Source organism: Oryzias latipes, chromosome 12, assembly GCF_053564925.1.
Source record: "Oryzias latipes strain Hd-rR chromosome 12, Olatipes_Hd-rR_3.1".
NCBI classification, from domain to species: Eukaryota; Metazoa; Chordata; class Actinopteri; order Beloniformes; family Adrianichthyidae; genus Oryzias; species Oryzias latipes.
Window position 1 is genome coordinate 3,590,872 of NC_136248.1, and position 27,651 is coordinate 3,618,522.

The 27,651-nt window shown below is 50.3% G+C and overlaps 2 protein-coding genes across 3 annotated transcripts in view; both read left to right on the forward strand.

The window, feature by feature from the left end:
- ror2 (receptor tyrosine kinase-like orphan receptor 2) overlaps positions 1-13,825 on the forward strand; it is a 39,246-nt gene extending 25,421 nt beyond the window's left edge. Inside the window, exons 8-9 of the mRNA XM_023960376.2 lie at positions 10,209-10,417; positions 11,795-13,825. Coding sequence (XP_023816144.1) covers positions 10,209-10,417; positions 11,795-13,249 — 1,664 coding nt within the window. The 3' untranslated portion in view covers positions 13,250-13,825. The remainder of the gene's footprint in view (positions 1-10,208; positions 10,418-11,794) is intronic.
- A 1,915-nt stretch (positions 13,826-15,740) lies between these two features.
- Positions 15,741-27,288, forward strand: LOC101174801 (AU RNA binding protein/enoyl-CoA hydratase). Of its 2 annotated transcripts, XM_023960664.2 has the most exons (12): positions 15,768-15,928; positions 17,021-17,160; positions 17,244-20,360; positions 21,740-21,807; positions 22,715-22,802; positions 23,813-23,899; positions 23,972-24,064; positions 24,967-25,023; positions 25,123-25,310; positions 25,425-25,475; positions 25,554-25,601; positions 26,620-27,288. In XM_023960664.2, the coding sequence occupies exons 3-12, from the start codon at positions 20,147-20,149 to the stop codon at positions 26,695-26,697; spliced, it is 972 nt and encodes a 323-aa protein (XP_023816432.1). In that variant the 5' UTR covers positions 15,768-15,928; positions 17,021-17,160; positions 17,244-20,146; the 3' UTR covers positions 26,698-27,288. The 2 variants fall into 2 exon arrangements, with proteins under 2 accessions (XP_023816428.1, XP_023816432.1); XM_023960660.2 differs by lacking the exons at positions 21,740-21,807; positions 22,715-22,802; positions 23,813-23,899; ... (4 more) ...; positions 25,554-25,601; positions 26,620-27,288 and having other exon boundaries at positions 15,741-15,928; positions 17,244-19,191.
- The last annotated feature ends 363 nt before the right edge of the window (positions 27,289-27,651 follow it).

Here is a 27,651-nt window from a genome sequence, read left to right on the forward strand (position 1 = left end):
AGAAATGATAAACCCTGAAAACGTCTCTGGTGCCAATGTTGATGAAATGCTGAATTCTGTTACTTCTAGCATCTTGAATGTTCTGGATGCCATTGCCCCTATGAAAGTTCAATTGAGAAAACATAGACAGAAAGCTCCCTGGAGGAACGATGATCTAGTCAGGGCACAGAAACAACAGTGCCGCAGAGCCGAGCGAAAGTGGCGCAAGTCAAAACTCCAGGTTCATTATGGAATATATAAGGCGGAGTTGTACGCTTATAACCAGATCTTATGCAGAACAAGGGAAAGGTACTTCTCTGAAATAATTGGAAGTTGCAGCAGCAACTCTCGTATCCTGTTCACAACAGTTAACAGATTAACTAACCCTCCAACCCAGCTACCAATAGAATTGGTTTGTACACCTAAATGTAATGAGTTTGCTGTATTTTTCAATGACAAGGTTCAGGGCATTAAAAAAGCCATCAACTCCACAACACATATAACTATCGAACGGCCACCTACTCACTCTAAGCTGACTCACTTTATACCTGTCACTGACCAAACTGTCCAAGAGACCATCACCCGTCTGAGCTCGTCTACATGCTGCCTTGATGTGTTACCCACTAGATTTCTAAAGTCTGTCCTGAACAGTGTGTTGCCACCAATTACTCAAATAGTTAACATGTCTCTTCAATCTGGAATATTTCCAGAGGCCTTAAAAACTGCAGTCATTAAACCCCTCCTGAAAAAGAGCGGTCTTGATCCCACTGTACTGAATAATTACAGGCCTATCTCTAATCTGCCATTTTTAGGAAAAGTCCTTGAAAAAGTTGTCTACCAACAGCTCACTGACTTTCTCTTATTAAACAATTTGTTTGATGTTTTCCAGTCAGGTTTTAGACCCCATCATAGCACAGAAACTGCTCTTATCAAGGTAACCAATGACATCCGCCTGAACACTGATGATGGAAAAGTCTCTGTCTTAATCCTGCTAGACCTGAGCGCTGCCTTTGATACTGTTGATCATGGGATCCTTTTGCACAGACTCCAAGACTGGGTTGGCATCTCTGGATCTGCCCTAAGTTGGCTCAAGTCTTATCTAGAAGACAGGAAATATTTTGTTGAAATTGGGAGTTGTGTCTCAGACTACATGGGCTTGAATTGTGGTGTGCCCCAGGGATCGATCCTGGGACCCCTTCTGTTCAACCTCTACATGCTGCCACTAGGGCAGTTAATACGCAGTAATAACATATCCTATCACAACTATGCAGATGATACTCAGATCTATGTGTCACTGACAACAGGTGAATATGGGCCGGTGGATTCTCTCAACCACTGCCTCCAACAGATCAGCGCGTGGATGCAGAACAACTTTCTCCAGCTAAACTCAGACAAGACCGAAGTTATTGTTTTTGGCCCACAGAAACAAAGAGAAATTGTCAGCAGCTACCTTCATTCTCTGTCTCTCAAACCCTCAAATCAAGTCAGAAATCTAGGGGTAATCATGGACTCTGACCTGAACTTTAACAGCCATATCAAGTCAGTAACATCAGCGGCATTTTACCACCTGAAAAACATTGCCAAAATCAAAAACATAATCTCAAAGCGAGACCTGGAGATACTTATCCATGCATTTGTCTCCAGTAGGTTAGACTACTGTAACGGCCTGCTCACCGGCCTGTCCAAACGAGCTGTAAAACAGCTTCAGTACATCCAGAATGCTGCTGCTCGAGTCCTGACCAAAACCAGGAAGTATGATCACATTAGTCCTGTGCTCAGGTCTTTGCACTGGCTCCCTGTACCTCAAAGAATAGACTTCAAAGCAGCTCTGCTTGTGTACAAGTCTCTCCATGGCCACGCACCAAAGTACATCTCTGACATGTTAGTGCCATATGAACCATCTCGTACTCTGAGGACCTCAGGGACCGGCCTCCTGTTGATTCCCAGAGTCAGAACTAAACAAGGGGAATCAGCATTTCAATATTCTGCAGCTAAGATCTGGAACAGCCTCCCTGAAGGCGTAAGACAGGCCTCTTCTGTGTTCATGTTCAAATCTAGACTTAAAACATTTCTGTTTAGCCGTGTATATGACTGAAAGGTCCTATCTGCACTTTTCTTTCCTTCCTTTCTTTTTAAATCTTTTTTTTTTTTTCTTTTTCTTTTCTTTTAAAGTAAATTTTATGTTGATTATTTCTATGATGTATTGTGATTTTAATGCATTTTTCTGTTTTGTGAAGCACCTTGAATTACTTTGTGTACGAATTGTGCTATACAAATAAACTTGCCTTGCCTTGCCTTGCCTTCTCTTGGAGACCCTGAAGAAGTTTTCCTGTTGTGTTGAAGACAAACATCTGCTTTTGTGCATGGCCCATTTTCTTATTCTTCCACATTCATTCGTTTGTTCTTGAGGATTTTGGTAATGCAGTTGGTGCGCAGCTGCAATTGTGTTTGCATGTTTGTGTTTCTCCAAATGACCTTGTTTGCTCTGATTCCCGGATCCCCAGACGCTGCCAGGCCATCGCTGCCAATAGTCATTACAGTGTTACGACGTCACTCTGTAGAAAACAGAAACTCAGAGAGATGCATTTACATCAGAGACCAGTGGTCCCCAGTCTGTCTCAGGTCATGGTCCGGTTTAATATCACATAACATTTTCATAAAGTGTTATCAGCTTTGATCAGCTTTGAGTCCTTTTTTGTTTGCTATGCTGATGGACAGGCTGACAGACGAGGTAAGACAGGAATCTCCCTGGACAATGATGTTTGCGGATGACATTGTAATTTGCAGTGAGAGTAGAGAGCAGGTGGAGGAACAGCTAGAGAGGTGGAGGTTGGCTCTGGAAAGAAGAGGCATGAAGGTCAGTCGTAGTAAGACAGAATACATGTGTCTGAACGAGAGGGATCAAGGTAGAAGCGTTAGGTTACAGGGGGCTGAGGTGAAGAAGGTGCAGGAGTTTAAGTACTTGGGGTCAACAGTTCAGTGTGATGGGGAGTGTGGAAAAGAGGTGAAGAGGCGAGTGCAGGCAGGTTGGAGCGGGTGGAGGAAAGTGTCAGGAGTGTTGTGTGACAGAAGAGTGCCAGCAAGACTCAAAGGAAAGGTGTACAAGACAGTGGTGAGACCAGCTCTGCTCTATTGGTTAGAGACGGTAGCAGTGAGACAGAGACAAGAGGCTGAGATGGAGGTAGCGGAGATGAAGATGTTGAGGTTCTCCTTAGGAGTGACCAGGTTAGACAGGATAAGGAACGAGTACATCAGAGGGACGGCTCATGTTGCCTGTGTTAGCGACAAAGTCAGAGAAGCCAGACTGAGATGGTTTGGACATGTTCAGAGGAGGGATAGTGGATATATTGGTAGAAGGATGTTGGAGATGGAGCTGCCTGGCAGGAGGGCAAGAGGACGGCCAAAGAGGAGATACATGGATGTCTTAACAGAGGACATGAAGTTGGCTAATGTTAGGGTAGAAGATGTTCATGATAGAGCGAGGTGGAAAAGGATGATTCGCTGTGGCGACCCCTGATGGGAAAAGCCGAAAGAGAAAGAAGAAGATTTTCATAAAGTGTTATGTTTGGGGCAGAAGTAGGCATTAGTGTTACTTTAAGCTTCCAGTTCCCGGAAAATCTATGTTTCAAATTAAAAGGCCTCAGAATGGAATATATTGTAAACAGACAGCCTGAAACTATCTGTAGTTACAGAAGATGACGATTCGATAAAACTAAGCGAACATTACAGGATCTTTTTCATTGAATGTCAATACAACAATGGTAGTAACTTTAGGTTAAGAACTTAACCCCGGTTCTCTGAAACATGAGTGAGGTATCTCACTATGGGACACGCCCCCTGCGCTGTCCCCCAGAAGCTCTTTTTCATTACGCCAGTCTTGACTGGCAGACAGAAGGTGACGTCTGCTCTCAGGAGGCGGGACTTCCTCCTGCTATAAGAGCCGGACGCCATCTTCTCTCCTCAGTCTAACACCTCTTCTCGCTCCCAGAAGCATCCTCAGACGGCAGGTGTAGTATCCGAAGCTAGCTTAACTGTTCCTAGAGCGAGCTAACAACTCGGTCGCTGAACGCTAGTCGGTGTTACATAGCTTGTCTGGGTCACGCGGTTGGTCTGTCTCCAAACAGCACCCGTTAGAACTAGTCACCATACTAGTAATTTTTGCGCTTCGCTCTCAACCGGAGTCGACGAAGTCGTCATGGAGCCTGAACCTTTCCTCGCCATGGAAACGGTCAGACCTCTGCCTCTAAGTAAGCACACCTCCTCTCGCTCCAGGCAAGGAGGGTGATCTGGTGAGATACCTCACTCATGTTTCAGAGAACCGGGGTTAAGTTCTTAACCTAAAGTTCTCTTTCAACATTCGTTTCGGTATCTCACTATGGGATGTAGAGACTCCCGTATTGCCAGATAAGCTTACTCCGAAGACCAACAGAGAACAACCAGGCTGATCATACAGGTGAAGGTGTGGACCCCACACCTAGCACTGCGTGAGGCAGCCCTGGTCTAGTGACATCCAGTCTATAAAATCTGATGAAAGTGTGAGGCGTTGCCCAACTGGCAGCCGTGCACACATCATCCAGAGAGATGCCCTGAAAAACTGCCCATGATGATGCCATGCCGCGAGTGGAATGAGCGCGCAGGCCCGCCGGGGGTGTTAACCCCTTGCTGTTATAAGCCATGGTTATAGCGCCCACAACCCAGTGTGACAGGCGTTGTTTGGTTATAGGCTTTCCTGTGTGAGGAGAAGCCCACGACACAAACAGCTGCTCAGATTTTCTGAAGCCAGCCGTCCTCTCCACATACATGCGCAGCGCCCGCACAGGGCACAATGTGTGAAGCCTCTCTTGCTCCGTAGAGGAAAAAGGAGGCGGATTGAATTCCAAAAACTCAATGGGGTGGCAAGGTATGGTAGGGTTGAAAACCTTGGGCATAAATGCCGGATTCGGTCTCAACAAAACCTTAGAATCCCCTCTGGAGAACTGCAAACAGGACGGGTGAACTGACAACGCATGGATGTCGCTCACTCGTTTAGCAGAAGCTAGTGCAATAAGCAGAGCTGTTTTAAAAGAGAGCGCTTTGAGGCTGACTTGCCTCAGTGGCTCAAACGGTGCGCACGACAGTGCGTCCAGCACCACCGGTAAATCCCAAGGAGCAACAAGGCTTTTCGACACCGGTCGGAGCCGACGTGCGCCCCTCATAAACTGACAAATAAGCGGATGCTGGCCCACTGTTTTGTCATTAACACCTATGTGACAGGCGGATATGGCCGCCAGATACACTTTAATGGTGGAAAAGGACAAACCTTTTTCAATCAGTTCCTGAAGGAACGATAGAATGACTGGGACTGGGCTCTGGAAAGGCAATACGGCCATTTTTACGCTCCAGTCCTCAAAAACGCGCCATTTGGCGCCATAGGCGGAGCGGGTGGACCGCGCTCTGGCACTCTGGATCGTGTCCACGACGTTCTGCGGGAGTCCCGCTGCCATGAGATTCAGCCTCTCACGGGCCAGGCCCACAGAGCCAGGCGCTCCGGATGAGGATGAAAAATTTCCCCGCGGGCCTGCGACAGGAGGTCCCTGCGTAAAGGCAGGGGCCACGGTTGGCTGTGCAGCATCTGAATGATGTCCGCTAGCCAGTGTTTCCCGGGCCACCGAGGGGCTACGAGGATGAGAGAGTGTTTCCCCTCCCGAACCCTGGTGAGGGTAGGGGCAATCAACTCCAATGGTGGGAACGCATACAGAAGTCGGCACGGCCACTCGTGCGCTAGAGCGTCCACCCCCAGGGGGGCGCTCTGGTCCGTCAGAGAGTAGAACATTTGACACTGGGCGTTCTCCGCTGACGCAAAGAGATCGACCTCTGCTTGACCGTAAATGCTCCACATCTGGGCTACCACCTGGCTGTGGAGCTTCCATTCCCTGTAACGCGGGTTCCCTCTGGAGAGCAGGTCGGCTCCCCAGTTCATTATCCCCGGTACATGGATGGCCCGCAGCGACAGAAGACGGGAGCTGCTCCACATAATCAGTCTGTGTGCTAGCGTGTGCAACTGAAATGAGCGCAGCCCTCCTTGTCTGTTGATATACGCCACCACTGTGGTATTGTCGGTCCTGACTAAAACATGGCGCCCTTTCAGAAAGGGTAAGAAATGTTTCAGTGCAAGAGACACCGCCAGGAGTTCCAAGCAGTTTATGTGAACTGATCGCATGTGGGAGCCCCACAGACCGTTCACTGTCCTGCCCTCGTGAGTGGCTCCCCAGCCTGTCAGCGAGGCGTCTGTGGTGATCACCTGTCTTGTTTGCACGGTTCCCATGACAACACCCGTGGTGAGGAAGGAGATGTCCCTCCACTTGTGTAGGGCGAGAATGCACGTAACCGAAGCAAGCACTCGTCGGTGACCATGGCAGGCGGGGCTTAGATTGAGCGACGCCACCCACCGCTGAAAAGGACGCATGTGTAAGCGGCCAAAAGGGATGACGGACAGCGCCGATGCCATCAGCCCGAGGAGTTTGAGGCACAGTCTGAATGTTATCCACGCCCCCCTGCGGAACTGTGACAGACACGCCCGGAAGGCTGTCACTCTCTCCGCTGAGAGTCGCGCTCTGAACTCGACCGAATTCAGGGATAAGCCGATGAAAGTGATCGTTTGAACTGGTGTCAATACGCACTTTCCCCAGTTTACTGTGAAGCCCAGTGCAGTTAGGTGCGATGTGAGCAACCCGGCCTGCCTCCTGAGTTCTTCGGGAGACTGCGCTGCGAGCAGCCAGTCGTCTATATACATGGCCAGCCGAACGCCCATCTGTCTCATGGGTGCGACGGCGGCCTCCGTGCATTTCACAAACACCCGCGGACTCAGTGAGAGGCCGAAGGGGAGCACTAGAAACTCGTAAACCTTCCCTCGAAAGGAAAATCTGAGATACTTTCTGTGAGGGGGGTATATTGGGACGTGAAAATATGCGTCTTTCAAATCTATGGAGACGAACCAGTCTCCTGGACGCACAAACCGTACCAGACCTGCGTGTGTTAGCATTCTGAATTTGTACTTCCTCAAGTATTTGTTCAGTGCTCGCAGGTCTAGAATCGGACGCAGGCCACCACCCCGTTTTGGGACCAGGAAGTATCTGGAGTAGAACCCGCTGTGAGCTTGCTCCGGTGGCACTAGCTGAATGGCTCTTTTGCCCTGCAGTGTTTTGATCTCTTCCTGCAAAATTCGTGCATTCTGCCCCCTGGCCTGCGACTGCAGTATACCATTGAAAAGGGGAGGGGTAAATGCAAACTGGAGTCTGTAACCCTTGGTAACAGTGCTTATAACCCAGTCTGGCGCCCCGCAGTGCCGCCATTGCTGTGATTTGTCCGAGAGCGGGCCGAGCGGCATCCGCGCTGAGACACTGGTGGGCGTGGCCAACACGAGCTGCGCTGGCGCAGGGCTCGTTGGTACCACGGTGCTGGGCTGCTGTGCCACTGGCGGAGCAACAGCTCCCTCCTGTGGCCTCATGTGCAGCTGCGCAGCTCCCACTCGGCTTCCCGTCATTTGTATGTGTTTTGTTTTTTTGTTTTGTCTTTTTGTGTTGAGGCTGCGCCCTTGGCTCGGGGCCTGGTTGCGCGCCTCGGGGATTTTTATTTGTGTTGGTTTTAAAAACCTTTTCAAACACTTTCTGGGACCCAACTGTGGCTCCACTGAGCTCTCTGTGGGTCCCTCTTTTCTCCTTTTCAACTGGCTGTGAACAGTGAGGGCCACCTGTGCCTCTGCACGCCTTTTGGTCGGGCTGGAACATGCCCTGGAGAAAAACGACAGGAACGGAACGTGTCGTGGAAGGGGGGAAGCAGGCTTCTGGTTTTGCCCGCTCTCCATCCCTGTTGGTTGCGCCCTAGGTGGCACGCCTCTTTTTCTTTGCGCTCTGAGCGACAGGAGGCGCTGGCTGGGCTGACGTTGTCACGTTTGGAGCAGACGGTTTCTTGGCCCAGGCCCCTCTGGCCTCAGCAGGCTTTCCGTGGCTCCGGTCACCTGGCTGAGGCTGGCGTTTCGGAGTGCGGTAAGCTGGTCTAGCTACCGCTTGAGCGAAGGAAAGACGCGGTGCAGCTGGGGTAGGAGGGGGTACCTTCCTGGGCAGACACAGCTGCAGTGCTTCACCTTCCCGTTTCTTCTCCTCACAGCGCCTTTGCATTGTGGCCATTGCTGGCCCAAATAGGCTCTTTGGGTCCACCGGCACATCGAGGAGTTGAGTCTTCTCCTTCTGAGAGAGACTGGATAAGTTCAGCCACCGGGCTCTTTCCTGGACAACCATGAGGGCCATGGCTCGCCCAGAGGCTTGGACTGCGGACCTGTGGAGACGCAGACAAAGGTCTGTGACCACGCATAGCTCGTTCCACAGGTCTGGGGTTGGAGTGCTTGACATCTGTTCCTGCAGCTCTGCCTGGTAGGCTAGAAGCAGAGAAGATGCATTCAGGGCTTTCACCGATGCGGCAACTGCCTTGTAGCCCTTTTCGGTGAGAGTTGACTGGAAGCAGTCAGCTTTCGAGGGCAGGGCGGGGCCCGCGGAAGTCATGGTGGACTTCTGTGTTGGGTGCAGGTGGGAAGCCAGCAGCGGTTCGACTGGAGGGATCTGCGAGAATCCGTTCTCCTCCATGTTGGCCCAGTCCAAAGCCGAGCCTCCCAGGACGGGGCTTTTGGCTGAAAAGGGGGTGCTCCAGGTCCTGGTTGCTTCCTCCAAGCACTCAGGGAACACTGGCAGCAGCTGTCTGCTGGAAGACTTGGCTTTAGGCAGTCTTTTTCCCTCATAGCGAGACGTGGTGGCCTCGGTGAGGGCTTCAGGCCACTTAATGCCCAGCTTTTCAGCTGCTCTTCTGCAGACATCATGCAGGTCCATCGCGGCGGTCGGGTTTGGGAAGCCGCCGCACGCGTCGCCCGCAGCCAGCGGCTTTGCAGCCGATGGCAGAAGGAAAGGCTCGCTGTCCTCCTCGTCCTCCTCAGAGCCGAGGCTGATGGACTCGTCTCCGGAGTCGGGCACAGTGTCCTGAAACTCCGGGGGCGCGGCCTCCTGCTCATCCATGCCCTCGAGTGGCGCGACCGTATCCAGTTGGTCGCCCCAGCTCATGCCTGCCACCTCTCCCTGCGTAGACTCCTCTGGTAGTGGGGGGCTGGTTACCCCCAAGACCGGGTCCGCCTTGGACAGACTAGCTTGGCGCGCTAGTCTGCGTCTCAGGGTCTTGAGGGAGAGGCGCGCACAATGCTCGCAGCTAGCCGGAGATGCTAACGCGTCCTGGGCATGTTGCAGCCCCAGACATGCAGCACAGGCAGAATGGGTGTCTGCCCCGGCGATTTTGCTGCCGCATGAGCAGGCTCTAGGCAGAGGTCTGACCGTTTCCATGGCGAGGAAAGGTTCAGGCTCCATGACGACTTCGTCGACTCCGGTTGAGAGCGAAGCGCAAAAATTACTAGTATGGTGACTAGTTCTAACGGGTGCTGTTTGGAGACAGACCAACCGCGTGACCCAGACAAGCTATGTAACACCGACTAGCGTTCAGCGACCGAGTTGTTAGCTCGCTCTAGGAACAGTTAAGCTAGCTTCGGATACTACACCTGCCGTCTGAGGATGCTTCTGGGAGCGAGAAGAGGTGTTAGACTGAGGAGAGAAGATGGCGTCCGGCTCTTATAGCAGGAGGAAGTCCCGCCTCCTGAGAGCAGACGTCACCTTCTGTCTGCCAGTCAAGACTGGCGTAATGAAAAAGAGCTTCTGGGGGACAGCGCAGGGGGCGTGTCCCATAGTGAGATACCGAAACGAATGTTGAAAGAGAACTCAATTACGCCTCAGATTCTCTTTCAGGGCAAAAAAACGAATCCCAATTTTTTTTGTGAATAAATTTGGATTCATTGTGTATTTCTCTTTCACACAGAAGAGTATTTTCTGTGTTAATGTTTATTAACGGGTGTCTGCCCAACTTAGCATTGCTGTAGGAAAATTCTTGAAAATCCCTTTTAGATGTTTCCACAAATCAGCAACTTTATTTGATTGAATCTTCCTTCTCTGTTGTCGCCGCTTAAACGTCTAATTTGTTCTCCAGGTTTTAAGTTTCTGAGTTTTTTTTTATTTATATTTGATGGCTCTTTCATTGAGCTGAAACGGTATTTGTCTTCTTCGGCTTTGACCCTCCTCTCCAATCAAAAGGATAAATAAGGTCATTGAATCCAAATGGGAGCAGAGCTGAACCTGCAAACTCTTCTGCTTCATCCCAATCAGAGCCTCCTGAGAGCCCCGGGAAGGAGATCCTGCTCATCCTGATCCCGGCTGTCTCCATCCCCCTGGTGGTGGCCTGCCTCTTCTTCCTGGTGTGCACGTGTCGAAGCAAACACAAGGCTTCCAGCAGCAGCGGTGCGCCTCACAGCCACCTCAACACGTGTGCCAATCAGGAAGTGCAGCTGTCGCTCCTGTCGCCCCAGAAAAACCCGGTAGGTGACTCGGGTGGTTCCACATCCTGCACACCAATCCCTTCCCTGAGGGACCAGAGGCTCCACTGAGTTTGGGGGCTGACCTGGGGCTGCAGGTTGGGGGGAGGCAGCACCTACGAGGTCTTCTTGGGACACCCACTTGGCCTGTCGTCCTCGTTGACCTTCAGTCTGGAGATTCTGAACGTGGTTTTGCAGAACATCAGATTGTTGGGTTGTCATCACGGCGGGGAGTCAGGAGTTCAAAATACAAGCTTTGATTGAAGCAGTTTGGGAGGACAGATTGGGGGAGGTTTTCCTCCTCACATGGCTCCTCCCACCGATCCACATTCCTGACTTTTCCTCTGTGTGAGATTTATTATTAAGATTAAAAATCAACCGAACCTTCAGTTCTTTTGTTTCTCTGCTAATTTGATGCTTTAGAGACAAGTTCACAGGGCAATAAGCAAACAATTAAACATACCCAATGAAAAACAAACCGAAATTATTGCAGCTCAGTCATTAATTATTGGTGTTTTTAAAACTGCAAACAAACTTGACTTGACTGAGGGACGGTAATCTTAGTTAACTTTATTCTCTTAAAGCTTTAAGTCCTAACCAGGATGTAGAGATAGACACTTCATCAAGAAAACAAAATCAACTCAGCATCTGCTTCAAGAGTTTATTCCTAAATCCCCTCATCTTGAAGACAATAAAGGAAAACTTAAAGCAGCAGGTATTCAGACTTCTAGGTACCCTCTTACTTTGTCCAAATAACTATTTTCTGCAAATGTACTATATTTGTCTGTAATAACAGTTCAAGTATTTCAGGAGTTTAAAATATGAAAATTGTTTTCAGTGTTCCAGGAAATAAACCCGAGCCAGTGGTACCGCTTTTTCTTGATCCAAAGAAAACATTCATCCAAATCTAATGGCTTTCTTTGTCTGGAGAAATTTCCACTAGGAAATGGCTTTAATAACTGCTTAAAGACTTTCAGTGTGTAGTGGAAGGGGGCAGAGTGGTCTCCTCCCTAAAGACCTACTCCAAAAAAAGGCTGTTTTTGGTGTTTTAACATCTTTAAAATGGCATTTCTGAGTATTTCTTTATTCAAAAAGTAGTGATTTAGGAGCAGACAAAAAATAACGTTTGAAAAAGTTTGTAGTTTCTACTTTCAAACTACAATCGGCGGGTCACAGCTCCCTGCCCTGCTCCATTCTGATGCTTCCACTTGGAAAAATAGATCCATGAACGTCTTTGTTTTCCTCGTCTGAGCTGGAATCTGGATCTAAACTGTACGGCTGGATAGCTCTGATACTGATCACCATTTTTGTTGCACCGCTAATCTTAAATTAGGCGTCTTCCTACTTTCAATGCCTGCTTTTTGTTCCTTGCTGCTGCAGACCAAGCTCCGGGAAATCAACATGTCAACTGTGCGGTTCATGGAGGAGCTCGGCGAGGACCGCTTTGGAAAGGTGTACAAGGGACACCTCTATGGAACAGCTCCAGGTGAGCAGAACCAGATCGTAGCCATCAAGACTCTGAATGACAAGGCCGACCTCACTCTCTGTGAGGAGTTTCGCCATGAGGCCTCAACCCGCTGTCTCCTGCAGCACCAAAATATTGTTTCCTTGATTGGAGTGGTCACCAAAGAGCAGCCCATGAGCATGATCTTCACATATTCTAGTCTTGGGGACCTGCATGAGTATCTGGTGATGCACTCCCCCAACTCAGATGTTGGAAGCTCAGATGATGACAGGACAACTAAATCCACTGTGGAGCAGGCGGACTTCCTTAGCATCATCACCCAGATTGCTGCTGGGATGGAGTATCTGTCCAGCCACCAGGTAGTTCATAAAGACCTGGCTGCTCGCAACATTCTGGTCTTTGACAAACTCAACATCAAGATCCTGGATCTGGGCTTGTTGAGAGATGTCTACTCTGCCGATTACTACAATTTGATGAGAACCAGCCCTTTTCCTATCCGATGGATGTCTCCTGAAGCAATTGTGTACGGCAAGTTCTCCACCGACTCTGACATCTGGTCCTACGGCGTGCTTCTTTGGGAGACCTACAGTTATGGCCTCCAGCCGTACTGTGGCTACTCCAACTTGGACGTGATTGAGATGGTGCGCAGCCACCAGCTGCTCCCCTGCCCTGAAGACTGCCCCACTTGGATTTATGCCCTCATGCTGGAGTGCTGGAGCGAATTGCCCGTGAGACGGCCTCGCTTCAAAGACATCCATGCCCGCCTGCTCTCATGGGACAGCCTGTCCAACTACCACAGCCCTGCACAGGCCTCTGGCACCAGCAACACCACCCAGACAAGCTCTCTCAGCACCAGTCCTGTGAGCAATGTCAGCATGAGCACAGCCAACGCGTCACGCTACGCCAGCCCCAAGAAGAGCCCAGCCTTTCATCCGCCCCAGTTCCTGCCTCTGAAGGGTCAGATGCACAGGCCCATGGTTCCGCAGCAGCTCTACATCCCCGTCAACGGATACCACCCCGTGCCAGCGTATTCGTACCTGCAGAACTTTTACCCCATGCAGATACCCATGGCAATGCCCCACCAGCAGATGCACCACCCAGCACCGGTGGCCAGCAAAGCAGGTTCTCACCATAGTGGCAGTGGATCCACCTCTACAGGCTACATCACCACCGCCCCCTCCAACACCTCAGCGGCAGAACGGGCCGCAGCGCTAAATGAGGACTCCGGGCCCAAAGAGGACAACCTGGTGGACGGAGTGCCCCAGGACAAATGCAGCCAGAGTGAGGCCATGTCAGCTCATGCATCAGAACTGCTCGCTGAGGAGGCTGGTTCCACCGAGCAGCTGACGGTTCATTCTTCGGACACATAGACACGGGCCTAGCTGAAAAATCGGAGGCAAGAAGAGGAACAAAGCGAAGACTGAATGAATGTTTTCTAAGAAGGTGCTGCTGAGTTTCACAGTCTGGTCACATTCCAGTCCAGTGTCAAGAGATGACTCTGGTTTATTTGATTTTGTTTTTTCACATGACTGTAAAAAAAAAAGGACGTATTTGCTGTTTTTGTTGAAACTAATCCATTAGTCTCAGAGCCTCTGCAGCAGACGATGGTGTTCCCACGAGTCTTTCATAGGAAACGGATCAGATCTAGGGTCTGGTTCAGTTCTGCTGCACTGACTGTGTGAATCCTGGATCGTCCATCCTGCGCACAAGCGAGCCCCCTCCTCTCAAATTCAAGTCCTGACTTTTCAGGGTAAAGGCCCCCCCAGACGCCATAAAGCACAGATCTACATAATCTAATGTGTGTACGGTTTGGCTCAATGTGTTTTATCAGTTTTGATTCACTAAGGGAGGAATGTTTCTCAAACTTTGCCAAGAATTATTTTAATGCTTTTTTTTTATTTTTGTAATCAAATATGAAGAGTTTAATAAAGTTTCTGAAGAGCTTCTTTCTGTCAATGCACTAACTTTATCCCCCCTGACTGAGCGAGATTCTCCAATGAAGCATTAGTCACATCTGCCCTCACGGGTGGATATGGGCTTTCTGCTGGGAAAAATGGACAAACCTGTACAAGGCATACAGGTGACCCGCAGGAAACATCAACGTCTATGGACATTTTCTTCTACGGACATACTGCAGGCGACAGGTCATGGTGAACACAACAAGAGTAAGTAAGGGTGAAGTAGGAGATTTTTCATTTTTAACCCTGGGCCTCCTCAAAAAAGAAGGAGCCTGGTTGGCCCATGTTTACCAAGCTTGTGAGGGACCCCCAGCACTCTTGGGTGGGGTGTGTGGCCCCTGCCTCGCTCTCTGCTTGAGTCTCCCTGGGGTGGGTGGGCAGTTGCTTGGAGCGTGAGGTGGTCTCCCTTGTTTTTTGCATTGGGGTTGGCGGGGACCACCACTCACTCTTCGGTGGTGATGGGTTGCTCATCTGGGGCTGTGGGGGGAGCCTCTCCAGCGAACGGGACCTTCTGCTTTGCTCCGGGACTGTTCTCTGGCCGGGCTGGGCCTCCACTCTCTGTGCTCCTGCATCCTCCTGGTCTCTGTTACCGGGGGCCCCTGTGGTGCTCCTTCTGGCCCTAGTCTGGTTGGCCAATGTTGGGTTGCCCTGGGAGTGGTTTCCCTTGATCTGCTTAGTCCCACAGATGTCTGGGGGGCCCCTGGCTACCACCATGGCCTCGTTCTCGACAGAGGTCTTGGTGTGGACGGACTGGGCACCCCCCCTTGTTTCTTTTTTGCAATACAGACTGAGGAGCATCAATGTCCCGATTCATTTTTGAAATAAGTTTATAAATTCTACTTTATTTTTTGGAGGTCCAACCTAATATGTTAGTCAGTGGGCGACAGTGGCTCAGGTGGTTGAGCGGGTCATCCAATGATCAAAGGGTTGGCGGTTCAATCCCCACCAGCCAAAATGTTGTTGTGTCCTTGGGCAAGACACTTCACCCTCCTTGCCTCCAGTGTGGCTCCACTGGTGTGTGAATGCGCATGAATGATCCCAGTGATGGTCAGAGGGGCCGTAGGTGTGAAATGGCAGCCACGCCTCTGTCAGTCTGCCCCAGGGCAGCTGTGGCTACAACCGTAGCTTACCATCACCAAGTATGAATGAGGAGTGAATGAATAATGGACATAATGTAAGCACTTTGGATGTCTTGAAAAGCGCAGATAAATCCAATCCATTATTATTTTTAATATGTTTGTTTAAATGTTTTTATTTGATGATGTGAACTCCTGGACATGTTATTTTGGAGACCAAACCTGGGAGTGTGTCATGGATTCAACACTAGCTGTGACAGACTGAGCAGACCAGATCAGTTCTCAGCAGTGGTAGTCATGCTGCATGGCCTCTAGAGGGCAGTGTTGGGTCAGCTCTTTCCACCAAACCGGAAGTGTTTATGGATCCGGCGCTGCAGACGCAGCGTGATTCGTTCGTCTGAACGGAGTAAAGCCAATTTCTTGAATGGTGGTGACACCTGGACGCGCTGTGATGATCAAATACGTGAATCAGACAGCTGAGACAGCGTGAAGAAACTCCCGAACCAGCACGTAACAAACGCAGCGGCGTCCAGACAAAAGATACACGTTCATTGATGCTAATTGATTCACACATCTGGTAACGCAACAAAGTCTACACACATGGGGGAGCTGTGTACTCCCCCACGAACAGCAGTGGGATTGGGATTCATAATAAAGTGTATTAAACCCTTTAATCACAACGTGGGGGCGTTCCGATGCGTGACGTCATGTATTTCAAACCAGGACGGAGCTTCCTGTAGAATGACGCTAGGCTTCTGTGATTGGCTGAACTGGAGCCTGCTGGGCTGTGATTGGCTGCGGGGGCTGTCATTTCCCCTCCCGCTGCCAATGCTCTCAGCCGCTGACCCACTAACACAGATCTGGAGTCCGAGGCCACCTTGGGAGACGGAGTCGGGTCCCAGACGGTCCGTGCGTTGGTTGGTCCCGCAGTCAGCCGATGGAAAGTCCACACCGCCCACGCGTGCACAACCACAGGGGGTCACGGGCACGGCGGACCAAGTTGCTGTCCGAGAAGGTACGAGGATTACCGGGTGACCACGGAGGGTCAATCGGTCCGAACCCGGCGGACAAACCGAGTCACTCAGACAAGTGTCTGACTGCTCCGTGGCCGCTTTGAACGGATGAATGCCGGTCCGGGTCGCTGTGTGTCGGTGGCCTTTAAACCGGGTTGCGGAAAGCTACGTCGGGCCACAGCGCGGCCCCCAACCGTCGGTCTACGTCCAGGGCGTAGACGGAGCTCGTGCTGCTGTCACCAGGCGGAGGCGCGAGCCGGTCAGCGCGCGGAGCGACGAGGCCACAGAGGCAGATGTTTCATAATGACAGCCGCAGCTCCTTGTGGGGCGGGGCGGGGGCATCATTGTGTAACGGGGACACAATGAAGGAATGTGGGGCAACGCTTGCCGCGCGTGGCATACGTGGGGCAAGAACCGAGCATGAAGGTCCGGACAGTGCAGGAGTTTGGAAATCCTCCTCAGTCGATGCAGAAGATTCCCGGGATGAACTCAGATTCCAGTGAGGACCTTTAAGACCCACACCGAGGAAAATGCAGTTTTTAACGTGTGCTTGTAGCATCTTTTCCACGATGGAGGACATTTATAACGAAAACTAAGCTCAAATATTCATTTCTGAGTATTTCTTTAATCAAATCGTAGTGACTCAGAAGCAGACGGGGAAAACTGTAGCTGTGACGTAGAACCTACAACCTCCCTGCTCCGCTCCATTCTGACGCATCCACCTGCTTCCGTCTGAGCTGGAATCTGGATCTAAACTGTACGGCGGGATGACCCTGATGTTACTCGCCGTTTTGTTGCCCTGCTAATGTTAGTTTGGAGCTGTGGGGGGCTGTAAGCTAGCAGGAGAGGGTTTGCCCCTGCCTGATGAACTCCTGCCGCTCTGCAGAAACTATCTCCTAGAAGACGATGCAGGTCTTTGATTTTTGGCCAAAAACGGCGTCGTCATAATTACAATACAGATCAAAAAGGTGATCTGAGTGGAATCATCACACAGGACTCCTCCTATAGATGGAACGCTGACGCTAACATTATAGATGAATCAGGACAGACGAAGAGAGGAAGTGACAAAGTTTTAGGTTTGCTTTCTTTTCCAGGCCTGCTGCTGTCATAACCTATGGATGAGAAGAACCTGGGGGAGGCTGCCTAGCTGAAGGTTTCCAGGTTAACGGCTCCGGTCAATGACGACAAACCTCTGGGGCTGCATTCTTAAATGAAAGTTCTGGTTCTGGACCAGGTCAGGACCATCACACGCTTGTGCACGTGTCTTGCTGTGCTCTGCAGGATCTAAATGTATGTGTGTGTTTCCCCCCTCCCCAGAGTGCCCGAGCTGAGTGCAACCGTCCCATGCGGTCCTGCTGAAGCCCTGGACCCTGCTGGAGCCTGAGCATGCAGTCCATCAAACAGGAGGAGGACTGCAGCGAATTGGGCCCGGACCATGCTTCTGTTCTGGCTGCGGCCCTGCATGGGCCTGATGGAGGCCTCGGGGGCCACAGCCTCTCCGTCGCTCCTTTCAAAGCTAAATCCTCGTGTCGCAGGAAGAGGGAGTTCATCCCCGAGGAAAAGAAGGACACGCTGTACTGGGAGCGGCGCCGCAAAAACAACGAGGCTGCCAAGCGTTCCAGGGAGAAGCGGCGGATAAACGACTTGGTTCTGGAGAACCAGCTGCTGGCGCTGGGGGAGGAGAACGCCTCCCTCAGGGCAGAGCTGCTGGCGCTGAAGTTGCGGTTCGGACTGCTTAGCGCAACGGCGTACTCCCAGGAGGTCCAGAAGCTGGTCCCCCGCCCACCCGTCAGCCCCCTCCAGGACCCGGCGCCGGGCGGCTCAGCTCAGGGGGTCGTGACCAGAGAAGAGGGGCCCCTGCAGCTCCGCAGCAGCTGCATCTCTGTCATCAGACACTCCCCTCTGATTGACAGCCACGCTCTCTGCAGGGGGGCAGGCCTGAAGCAGGAGCCGGAGGACGGCGGCTGCGCTCGGGAGGAGGGCGGGCCTTACAGACTCTACCAACAGTGCGTGATTGACCGCCTGTCAGGGGTCTGCTGCCCCCCCGCTTCCTTCCTGCAGGTGACCAGATCATCCAGCAACTCCCCCCGCAGCTCTGACGACTGCGCCATGAGCAAGTCCTCCGACGGCGAGGACGAGCAGCAGGTTCCCTCTGCGGCCGGCCCGAGGAGCGTCATCGTCTCTGCCCACAAAGTCCCGGAGGAGGCCCCGACGCCCAGCCTGGCGCCCAGCCCGGCGCCCAGCCCGGCGCCCAGCCCGGCGGCGCTGCCGCACAAGCTGCGACTCAAGTCCAGAACCGTGCAGGTGAAGGCAGAGGTGGTGGACCCGGAGTACGAGACTGCTGGGAGGCCCTTGTGCCTCCAGAACCGGCCGGACTCGCAGGGCACGCGGGCACCCCCCTGCCCCCTGTCAGAGCAGCTCTCAAACATGCAGCACTGGACCCAGCGGCCCCACGGCGCCGCTCACCGGCCCGAGCCGAGCTTTGTATCGGTCAGCCCCTCTGGGCCTGAACAGCAGCCTGTCAGCATGCACGCGCGTGCGCACGTGTCCACAGAAGTGCCCTTGGTGACCGGAGGGGAGGATTCGGCCCACTGCCCCGCTCGGACGCTTTATGACGAGGCCACCCCCCCTGAAAAGGGGTACATTCACTCAAGCAGCCCCGGTCCATGAACCCAGAAGCAGCTGCTGGGGAAGAGTCCAGATCTACCCTGGTTCTGGTTCTGCTCTCAGCACTGACGGCAAACAAACCCGGTTCAGACCCAGCGGGTTCAGTTGCAGAGGTTCTGTATGGGGGAGGGAATGTGATGACCTCATATTCTGCTGCTGGAGGTGACGGAACCGCCGCGGCTCCCAAAGCTGAGCATCTGCACCTATTTTTCTATTGAGAGTGGATTTTTTTCATTGGAAACAGAACTTTCTCTGCTTGTTAAGGTCGGGGGCTAAACCGCCTCTTTCCCTCACATCCTGGCCCCACCTGCTGCTGATCACCTGGATATGTTTTCACCTGAAGAAGAGCCAGCAGAACCGGGCTCTTCCCTTCACTCTGAGGGTTGCTGCGGCTCCGCGATGGTTCTGCCGCCCCGACCCGCCTTAATGCAGGTGTTCTGGTGTCGGTGAGGCTGCTGTGTCTGCTGGACGGTTCTGCAGAGAGCTCCGACCCGTCCAGACCTGCAACATAAACACGTCCGGGCCGATGGCGTTCAACTCTCCTATGCGAAGCTCATCAGAACCGGTTTCATGTCCTCAATAAAAGTGTCTGAATGAAGATCCGGGTATTTCTGTCCAGTTTGTCTGAAATAATTCCACAAATTGAAAATATGGAAACACCTTGATGTGAGGTTTTAGCTTGAATAAGAACACAACACAGAAACATCAAACAGTAGAAGACGCCGTCAGAGAAAAGCAGCGGGACGAACGGAACTGAAGAAGGGAAACAAGAGGGTTAAACCTCTGAGATCAGAGGAAAGATGGGTTTGATTTCCCACATTTGCAGTGATGTCTAACAACAATTACAAGAACCATTGTTAAGCCTTAAAGTTTAATCCTCTCAGGTTTGTTTTTCTGTGCAGTCAGAGCAAAGATGAAGTGTAGATTTCATTTTTACATTAGTTGGTAGGGAGATGAAACATTCCACTGTTCAACGTTGAAACAGTCTCCCCTTTTCACATTTCTCTAAGCGTTTCCCGTCAGGTTCAGGTTTTATTTTGGTCATTCTGACCATCATCATGACAGCTTTGTCTTCACTCCAGTGAAAGAATCTCTCTACAGGCTAGAAAACCTGAGGGAACTCCAGAACCTTCCATGGATGCTTTCTGACCCGCTTTATGAAAAGGATAGCTCAGTAAAGTGTACAGAACATTAACCGGAATGTTCTTTATGGAAGTCCTCCATCTCTTCGTTCATCCATCATGACTCCTCAGGAGCAGGAGTGTGTGTTTATGGATGTGACCTCCTCCTTAACCTTGGAATCTCCTGAAAACTCCTCACTTCTCTCTGTTAATCTCTCTTTTTTCATTGTTTTTTCTCCTGACGAATCTTTGAACTGTTCTCTTTCATCTTTTCTATCTTCAGATCTTTTGATCGTTCCGATCAGGTACCCGCCTGTTATCCTATCGGGCACGCGCTTCTGTCTGACTGAACTTTAATAACTGAGGGAGCTCGCGCCCGCGTCACGTGACAGCGTCACCGTGCGTGGGTTCAGAGGTGAGCGTGACTCCATCATGGCGGCTCTGATGGGACGGTTGTTGCGAGCCTGCGGCGCGCGGGCGCTGGACCGGGATGGCGCGTGCAGGATCACGGCGGCGTGTTTGAAGGCGACACAGCCGCGTGCGCTGATCGGATCACTGCACGCTCCGGGCGCGGCAGGCGCGCGCCGCTACAGCTCCGAGTCCAAGGACGAGCTGCGCGTCCGGTACCTGCACGGGGAGGACGCAGGTGAGTCCAGAACGGAAGTGACGTTAGTGTATACGTCCTTGACTCGGGGCGGACTCAAAACGTAGATGTCTGGGGGCCGCGCAGCACAAGAACCTGAGCTAACTTTTGTAACGAAGAATGTAAAAGATGGATTGATCCATCATTCTTTATCTGTTCTGATGAAACCTGAGGATTGATAGTCATTTTGGTTTGAGCCATTGACTGTAAAATAACTGGACTGAGTGGCCCCTCCCACCTCGTGTTCCAAACAGGAAGTACCTGCTGGTCCCAGAAAGCTGAAATCCTTTAGGCTTCTCTAGAGAAATAACAGTTATTACTCAGTCATTATATTGATCAGAATAACCATTCTTGTTCTACTGTCTTTCATGAACGTTTTACTGCTAATCTTATTTTTTTTCATGATATTTTTGCTGTAGTGCAAGTTATTCAAGTAATAAACTGACCAATTGGAAGCCTGAATAAAGGTAGGTGGCCTCATGTCAATCGTGCAAAGTGTTTGATTGGCCTGTGGCCTTCTAACATGCTTACTCCTGATTGGAGAGTGGTTGCCGCAGAAATGTAGATGGGCCAATCACGGCCTACTGAGGACGTCTGGTTCCAATATAGTGGAATTGACTTTGGTTGGAACTGGAAGCGGGGCAGTTTCTATGGGTGACGTCACACGCGATTCGTCCATTTATATTACACAGTCAATTATTTGAACCATAGCCCATTGACTGTATATGAGAACTGGACCGAGTGGCCCCTCCCCCCTGGTATTCCAAACAGGAAGGTCCCACAACGAAACTATACAAACAGCTGATTTGGAGCTAAAAGAGTTGGCTCTTTTTAGTGAGCCGAGCCGGAAGAAATGGTTCTTTATAGCAAGTTATTGAAGTTATAAACTGACCAATCAGCTGCCTCGATAAAAGCATGTGGTGCCCTCTGGCCCCCACTTCAAACGTTCAAAACGTTTGATTGACAGATTCTCCTGAGCCCAATTTCAAGTGGTAGGGGTGTGGACTTCCAACAAGCTGACTCCTGATTGGAGACAGTAGTTGCCATTGAAACGTTGATTCAGACCGACTCGTCCCAATCAATGCTTACTTACTTATGTGGTCTGGCTCAAACACGGCGACGCCCGTATCACGCAAAGTCCAGTTCTCAGATACAGTCAATGGTTTGAACACAGGGGGCTGTGGTGCTAGGGGGGGGGGGGCGTAGTCTAAAAGCCCCCCATCAGCCAAATATCCTCTCAGATGACCTGAATCTGGGGACCATACCACATCCACCCAATCCTTAAGAAAAACATTCAGGTTGCAGAAAGTCATGTGTGCAGTAGTCAGAACACTTTCCTGGTGATAATGACCAAACTGGTTTATGTCTCTCCTGCTTTTCAGGGATCGTCGTTGTCGAGATAAACCGACCCAAAGCCAAAAACTCTATCAGCAAAAACCTGGTCAAACTGGTGCGTACACCTGTTGTTTTACTGATAAAACAAGGACTGGAAGGTGAAGCTGGGTTCTGCTGTGACCTGATTCCCCCCACACAATTTAAAACACGGATCAGAAACTCAGCATGTGATCAATTTGTATGGCATGTCAAAAGGAAGAAAAATCCTGCCTGTGTCAAACGTGTCTTTAAAGTCAGAATTGAAACTGAACAAACTTCAAAATTCTATATGGTTAACCAAACCTGGCGTTTTTTTTAGCATTTAACAGGTAAAAGTGGGTTAACCAGAAATGTTTGAAATGATCTCTGAACGTTTTCTTTGTCTTTATTCACATTAACTCACATTAAATCAGGGGTGTCAAACTCATTTTTACTGAGGGCCACATCAGCATAGTGTCTGTCCTCAAAGGACCAGATATCACTTATACATGTAACTAAATGTAATGAAAAATAAAGCTAACTACTCCTTAATGTTAAATAACTCATTATTTATTTACTATAACTTTTTAAAGTGACATTTACAGTTGCATAGAAACATATGTTTGCTTGTTTCTTCAGCATACATCCTTTTACATTTGATTCCGTCAGGTTAGGTTATATAGACAGTGTTTAAGTCCTAAAGTATAAGTTGCCCAATCTGATGAATAAATACACACCAATTTTTATTTTTTTATTTTAAGAAATTAAAAACCTTTCTGCTCTCACGGGTTACATAAAATGACATGGAGGGCCACATTTGGCCCCCGGGCCTTGAGTTTGACACTCGAGGCCCGGGGGCCAAATGTGGCATCAATTCAGAATATTCTGAAAGAGCCCATAGGTTGAGCCCCCAGCTCCCCCTCCCCTCAGTGTTTGTGCTGTGGAAAGAGGTCAGAGGTTAGTAGCGTCCACTCAGACTAAACTTTCAGCATTGTTTGTTTCAGATGTTTGAAGCCGTGGACGACATCAAGAAGAACAACAAGGTGCGCAGCGTGGTTCTGTGCAGCTTGGTCCCCGGTGTCTTCTGCGCAGGTACGCCGTCCGGCTTCACTTCAGGGTCGATTTTGACCCGAGCTCAGCAGGAGGACTCAGGATCTGTGTGGTCAGCATTAGCAGCTCGGTGCTAACATCACCCAGAGGAGGGGAACTCTGCTCCTTAAAGGGCCGATATCATGCAAACTCACGTTTTTAAGCTTTTAATTGTATTGATCCGTTCACGCATTTCTGAGTATTTGCTCTCGGAGCACCAGCCCCTCCCAATCCACCAAAACCAGCGGGTCCTCACTTTGTGACATCACAAAGTGAGGAACAGCCCCTTCCAGGAAGAGTCTGCGCTGCCAGCTCCACCCCCAGGCTAACAGACACACCCACTTTCTCCGTGGAGCTAGCTTGGATCAGCAAAAACGCTTTCCTTTCATACGCTCATCCATCTTTGCAAAAGTTTGGATGTTGATGTTTTTGTGGGCAAAACGCAGACACCCTGCTGAGCCCGGCTCTAGGTTGACGTCAGGAAATGGGCGGCACCCACAAGGCGAGAAAGGCGGAGCCTTTGAGATCAAGTCGTCTTACTTCCGGAAAAGAAAATGAGCTGCAAAAATAACTCATATTTCATTAAAAGAATGGTTCTTTAGTGAGCCAAATATCACCATATGGATATAGTTTACTGTGAAAGGCTTAAGAGAAAAACCTGTTTTCTTAATATTTGCGTTACATGAATATGCTTTTATTTGTTCACTGCTGATAAAATGTAAACAATAAATGATACAAAAACGAAAAACTATAATCCTACGTACACCTATATCATATTTTCTATTTTAACGGTAGAACAGGGGTGGGATTATATAAGTTTGCTTTCTTCCACTCCTTTCAGGTAGTCTTTGATTTAATGTCTAATTATTTTTTATATGTCTTTGTATGAATGTATAATGTTGATTGTATTTATAGTGCATTATTCCTGCTTTGATTGCTAGAAATAAACCATTTCAAATCAAGTGTGCACAGAGTGAAAGCTGCTGCGCTGTCTGCGGTGTGTCTGCCCGCAGGAGCAGATCTGAAGGAGAGGGCGAAGATGCCGCAGAGTGAGGTGGGACCGTTTGTCTCCAAAGCCAGAGCCCTGATCACAGAGCTGGGTAGGAACCAACCATGAGGGTCTTCTGCAGCTTGGAGCCGGGTTTGTGAGCTGCCAGTCTTCTGTCCTTCAGGTAACCTTCCCGTTCCGGTGATTGCTGCGATAGACGGAGCCGCGCTGGGCGGCGGTCTGGAGATGGCTCTGGCTTGTGACATCAGGATTGCCTGTAAGTTGTTGTTCACCTGTCGGCGTATCCTGTCAGGGGCCGCCGCAGCGAATCAGCTTTCACCGATCCATACGGGTGGTCTGGCAGAGGTTCTGACGCCAGACGCCCTTCCTGACGCAACCTTGTACCTTATCCGGGCTGGGGACCGGCACAGGGGGACTCAGAATGGGGCCCCCTTGTGGCTGCATAGTTAGGCAGTAATCAAATCAAATCAAATCAACCTTTAGTTGAAAGTTTTTATAATCTGCCCTCATCACTTCAATAACAAAAGAAAACTAAAATTATCATCACACAGGGATTAAGCCCAGCCTAGACTTTAGATAAACATATATATACACTAAAATACACACATATTTACACACACAAACCCTTTTTTAATAATATCCAGATTAAATATTGATAAGATTGAATCGTCTACCAAACGTTTGAAAATTAAAATTTGCTTGATATATAATTCTACATACTATATCATATTTGCTTATCACATTTTTAAAGAGACTTTTAAAGGTGGCAACTGTTTTTTATTTGGAGTTTCTTCGTCCAGGTTCTATATATACTGTACAGATCTCCAATGGTTTTTCTAAATAATTTCAGTTTATAGTCAGAGTCTGATGGCGGCAGTGTGTCTGCCGAGGGTCAGACCGCTAAACGCCACGAGGCTGGACTGCAGAAACGTCTGCTACCAGTGAGGGTCACGGACAGTCACATGAGGGTCACGGACAGTCACACGAGGGTCACGGACAGTCACACGAGGGTCACGGACAGTCACATGTCTGCAGTGGATAGCCTTTGGAACCCAGCAACAGCTGCGCTGGATGGTTGTTGGATGTCTGGATGGTTGAGTTGGTTGGTTGTGGACTTGCGTGGGAATCCTCAGTGACTCGGCTCTTTGATCTCTGCAGCAAACTCTGCCAAGTTGGGACTCGTTGAGACCAAACTGGCTATTATTCCTGGAGCAGGTAAGGCGGTTGTTGATGGTCTTACACGGAGCTGGAAGCGCCTGTTGGATGGACAACGGTCTCGGCCTCGTTGGACGCAGCCTTCTTTGTGCTCCGCAGGAGGAACTCAGCGTCTCCCACGGGCCATCGGCGTCTCTCTTGCCAAGGAGCTGATATTTGCAGCCCGGGTGGTGGATGGACAGGAGGCCAGCCGCCTGGGTCTCGTCAATCGCTGCGTGGAGCAAAACCAAAGCGGAGATGCTGCCTACCTTCAGGCGCTGGAGCTGGCTCGAGAGATAAACCCCCAGGTAATCTGTTAGACAGGTGTATGTGTGAGAGGGAGGGGCCTGACTGTTTGTGGGAGGACCTTTTGCTCTGTTGTCTTCCGGAATGAGCCCACGTCCATGACCTTTTCTCTGCAGGGTCCCATCGCCATAAGGATGGCAAAGCTAGCGATCAACCAGGGAATTGAGGTGAGTCTAGCTGGTTCTCCATCAGACACTGAGCTGGAGGCGGGAACATTTTCAGCTTCAAATTTTGCTCTCTTCCAGGTGGATTTATCCACAGGTCTGGCGATTGAAGAGGCCTGCTATGCCCAGGTGAGGGCGTTACTGTTCGGCTGGTCCGGTTCATCCAAATGTTGCCTCAGATTCCAAATGACATTCAGGCTGATTCAGTCAGAAAAAGTTTTCTTTCAAAGAAACGAGTAGTTTCCACTTCATTTCATTGTAGAAAACTATCACGTTTGGGTTTTGGAGGGTTTGGGGTTCTGGAGGGTTTTGGGTTTTGGAGGGTTTTGGGGTTTTGGAGGGTTTGGGGGTTTGGAGGGTTTGGAGGGTTTTGGAGGGTTTGGGGGTTTTGGAGGGTTTGGTGGGTTTTGGAGGGTTTGGGGGTTTTGGAGGGTTTGGTGGGTTTTGGAGGGTTTTGGGGTTTTGGAAGGTTTGGGGGTTTTGGAAGGTTTGGGGGTTTTGGAGGGTTTGGGGGTTTTGGAGGGTTTGGTGTTTTGGAGGGTTTTGGGGGGTTTGGAGGGTTTTGGAAGGTTTGGGGGTTTTGGAGGGTTTGGTGTTTTGGAGGGTTTTGGGGGGTTTGGAGGGTTTGGGCTTTTGGAGGGTTTTGGGGTTTTGGAGGGTTTGGTGTTTTGGAGGGTTTTGGGGGGTTTGGAGGGTTTGGGCTTTTGGAGGGTTTTGGGGTTTTTGGAGGGTTTGGGGGTTTTGGAGGGTTTGGGGGTTTTGGAGGGTTTGGGGTTTTGGAGGGTTTGGGGTTTTGGAGGGTTTGGGGTTTCGGAGGGTTTTGGGGGTTTTGGAGGTTTTGGAGGGTTTTGGGGATTTTGGAGGGTTTGGGGTTTTGGAGGTTTTGGGGTTTTGGAGGGTTTTGGGGGTTTCTGGAGAGCAGCTGAAATGTTATCCTCTGCCTTGAGATCATCTCAGAGTGCTGGTGTCCTGTAGACAATCATTTGCCCCACCCCCGGAATCTGAGACAGGAAGTGGGCAAACCACCATTAAGGTCTCAGTGAGACGGAGAAGAGCCCCTTTGGACGGGCCCAGATCACAGTGCTGGGGGGCGGGATCCCCTGTGGTCCGAGTCTCCGCCATGTTGACGGCCTTTGTGTCGTTTCAGGTGATCCCCACTAAAGACCGCCTGGAGGGTCTGGCAGCTTTCAAGGAGAAGCGGCGACCTAACTTCAGGGGGGAATGAGGCCCCTCCCACTCCAATGTTCTCACCCTCAACACCTCCAGATGAACCAAGAGCAATCAAGGGGGTGTTCCACCCCATCATGGCTGCTGCGTCAGGCTTGTAACTGCTTTAAGATCAAGGGAACCAGACTTTGGCCACTTCCTGTAACCCTAAATCACTGCTGCGTGAACCTGCCCGTCCTGCAGGGGGCAGCAGAGTCCCGCTGAAGCTGACAGAAAAATCCACATTTCTGAAAATGTTCAACAAGTAAAACATTTTTTTTGTTCGGTCCCGTTGAGGGTTCGTCTCCACGAGTTCACTGTAAATGTTTTATTTGGCTTTGGCGCCCCCCTGTGGTGGAAACATTTCCCAACGAACAACTTCGAAACCATCATTGCTACTTTACCGCAGATCCAGACCGGCCCAGGCCGCAGCAGAACCGACGGAGCGCCACTGTCTGGGGTCACTTTGAGCAGGAATGAAGAAAAGCTGGACTGGCCTGATCTGTGCCCCGCCCTCATGCTGGACTGAAGCCAGGACCGATGAATCCGTCTCGCTGCCGTCGTCATGATGTTTCCTTCATCACTTTGATTAAAGTCGATCTGCGCTGAAGCTGAGCCTGATTTTCTTCTTTTGAGCTCCTGAGTTTAATCCGCCTAGAGGAGATTTTTATCTGTCAGAATTTCGTTTGAAATGGGCAAACAGAGGAGAGCTGAAGGCCTCTTAGGTTGGACATATTTTACTTTAACAACAGGGGTTATGAATCTTCTGACAAACCAGAGGTATGTCTGAATAAACCCCTCTTGTGATCGAGGCAAAACTTTATTCATTTTAAACATATTTGAAAATCTTTTGTGTTGGACCGGACGGAAAAGAAAACAAGTTGCTGGATGGTTATAATCATTACAGTGAGGTTCATATGTAGTAACCCAAACTAATAAACTCAAAGGTCCATAGAAACGGGGTTAAATGTCA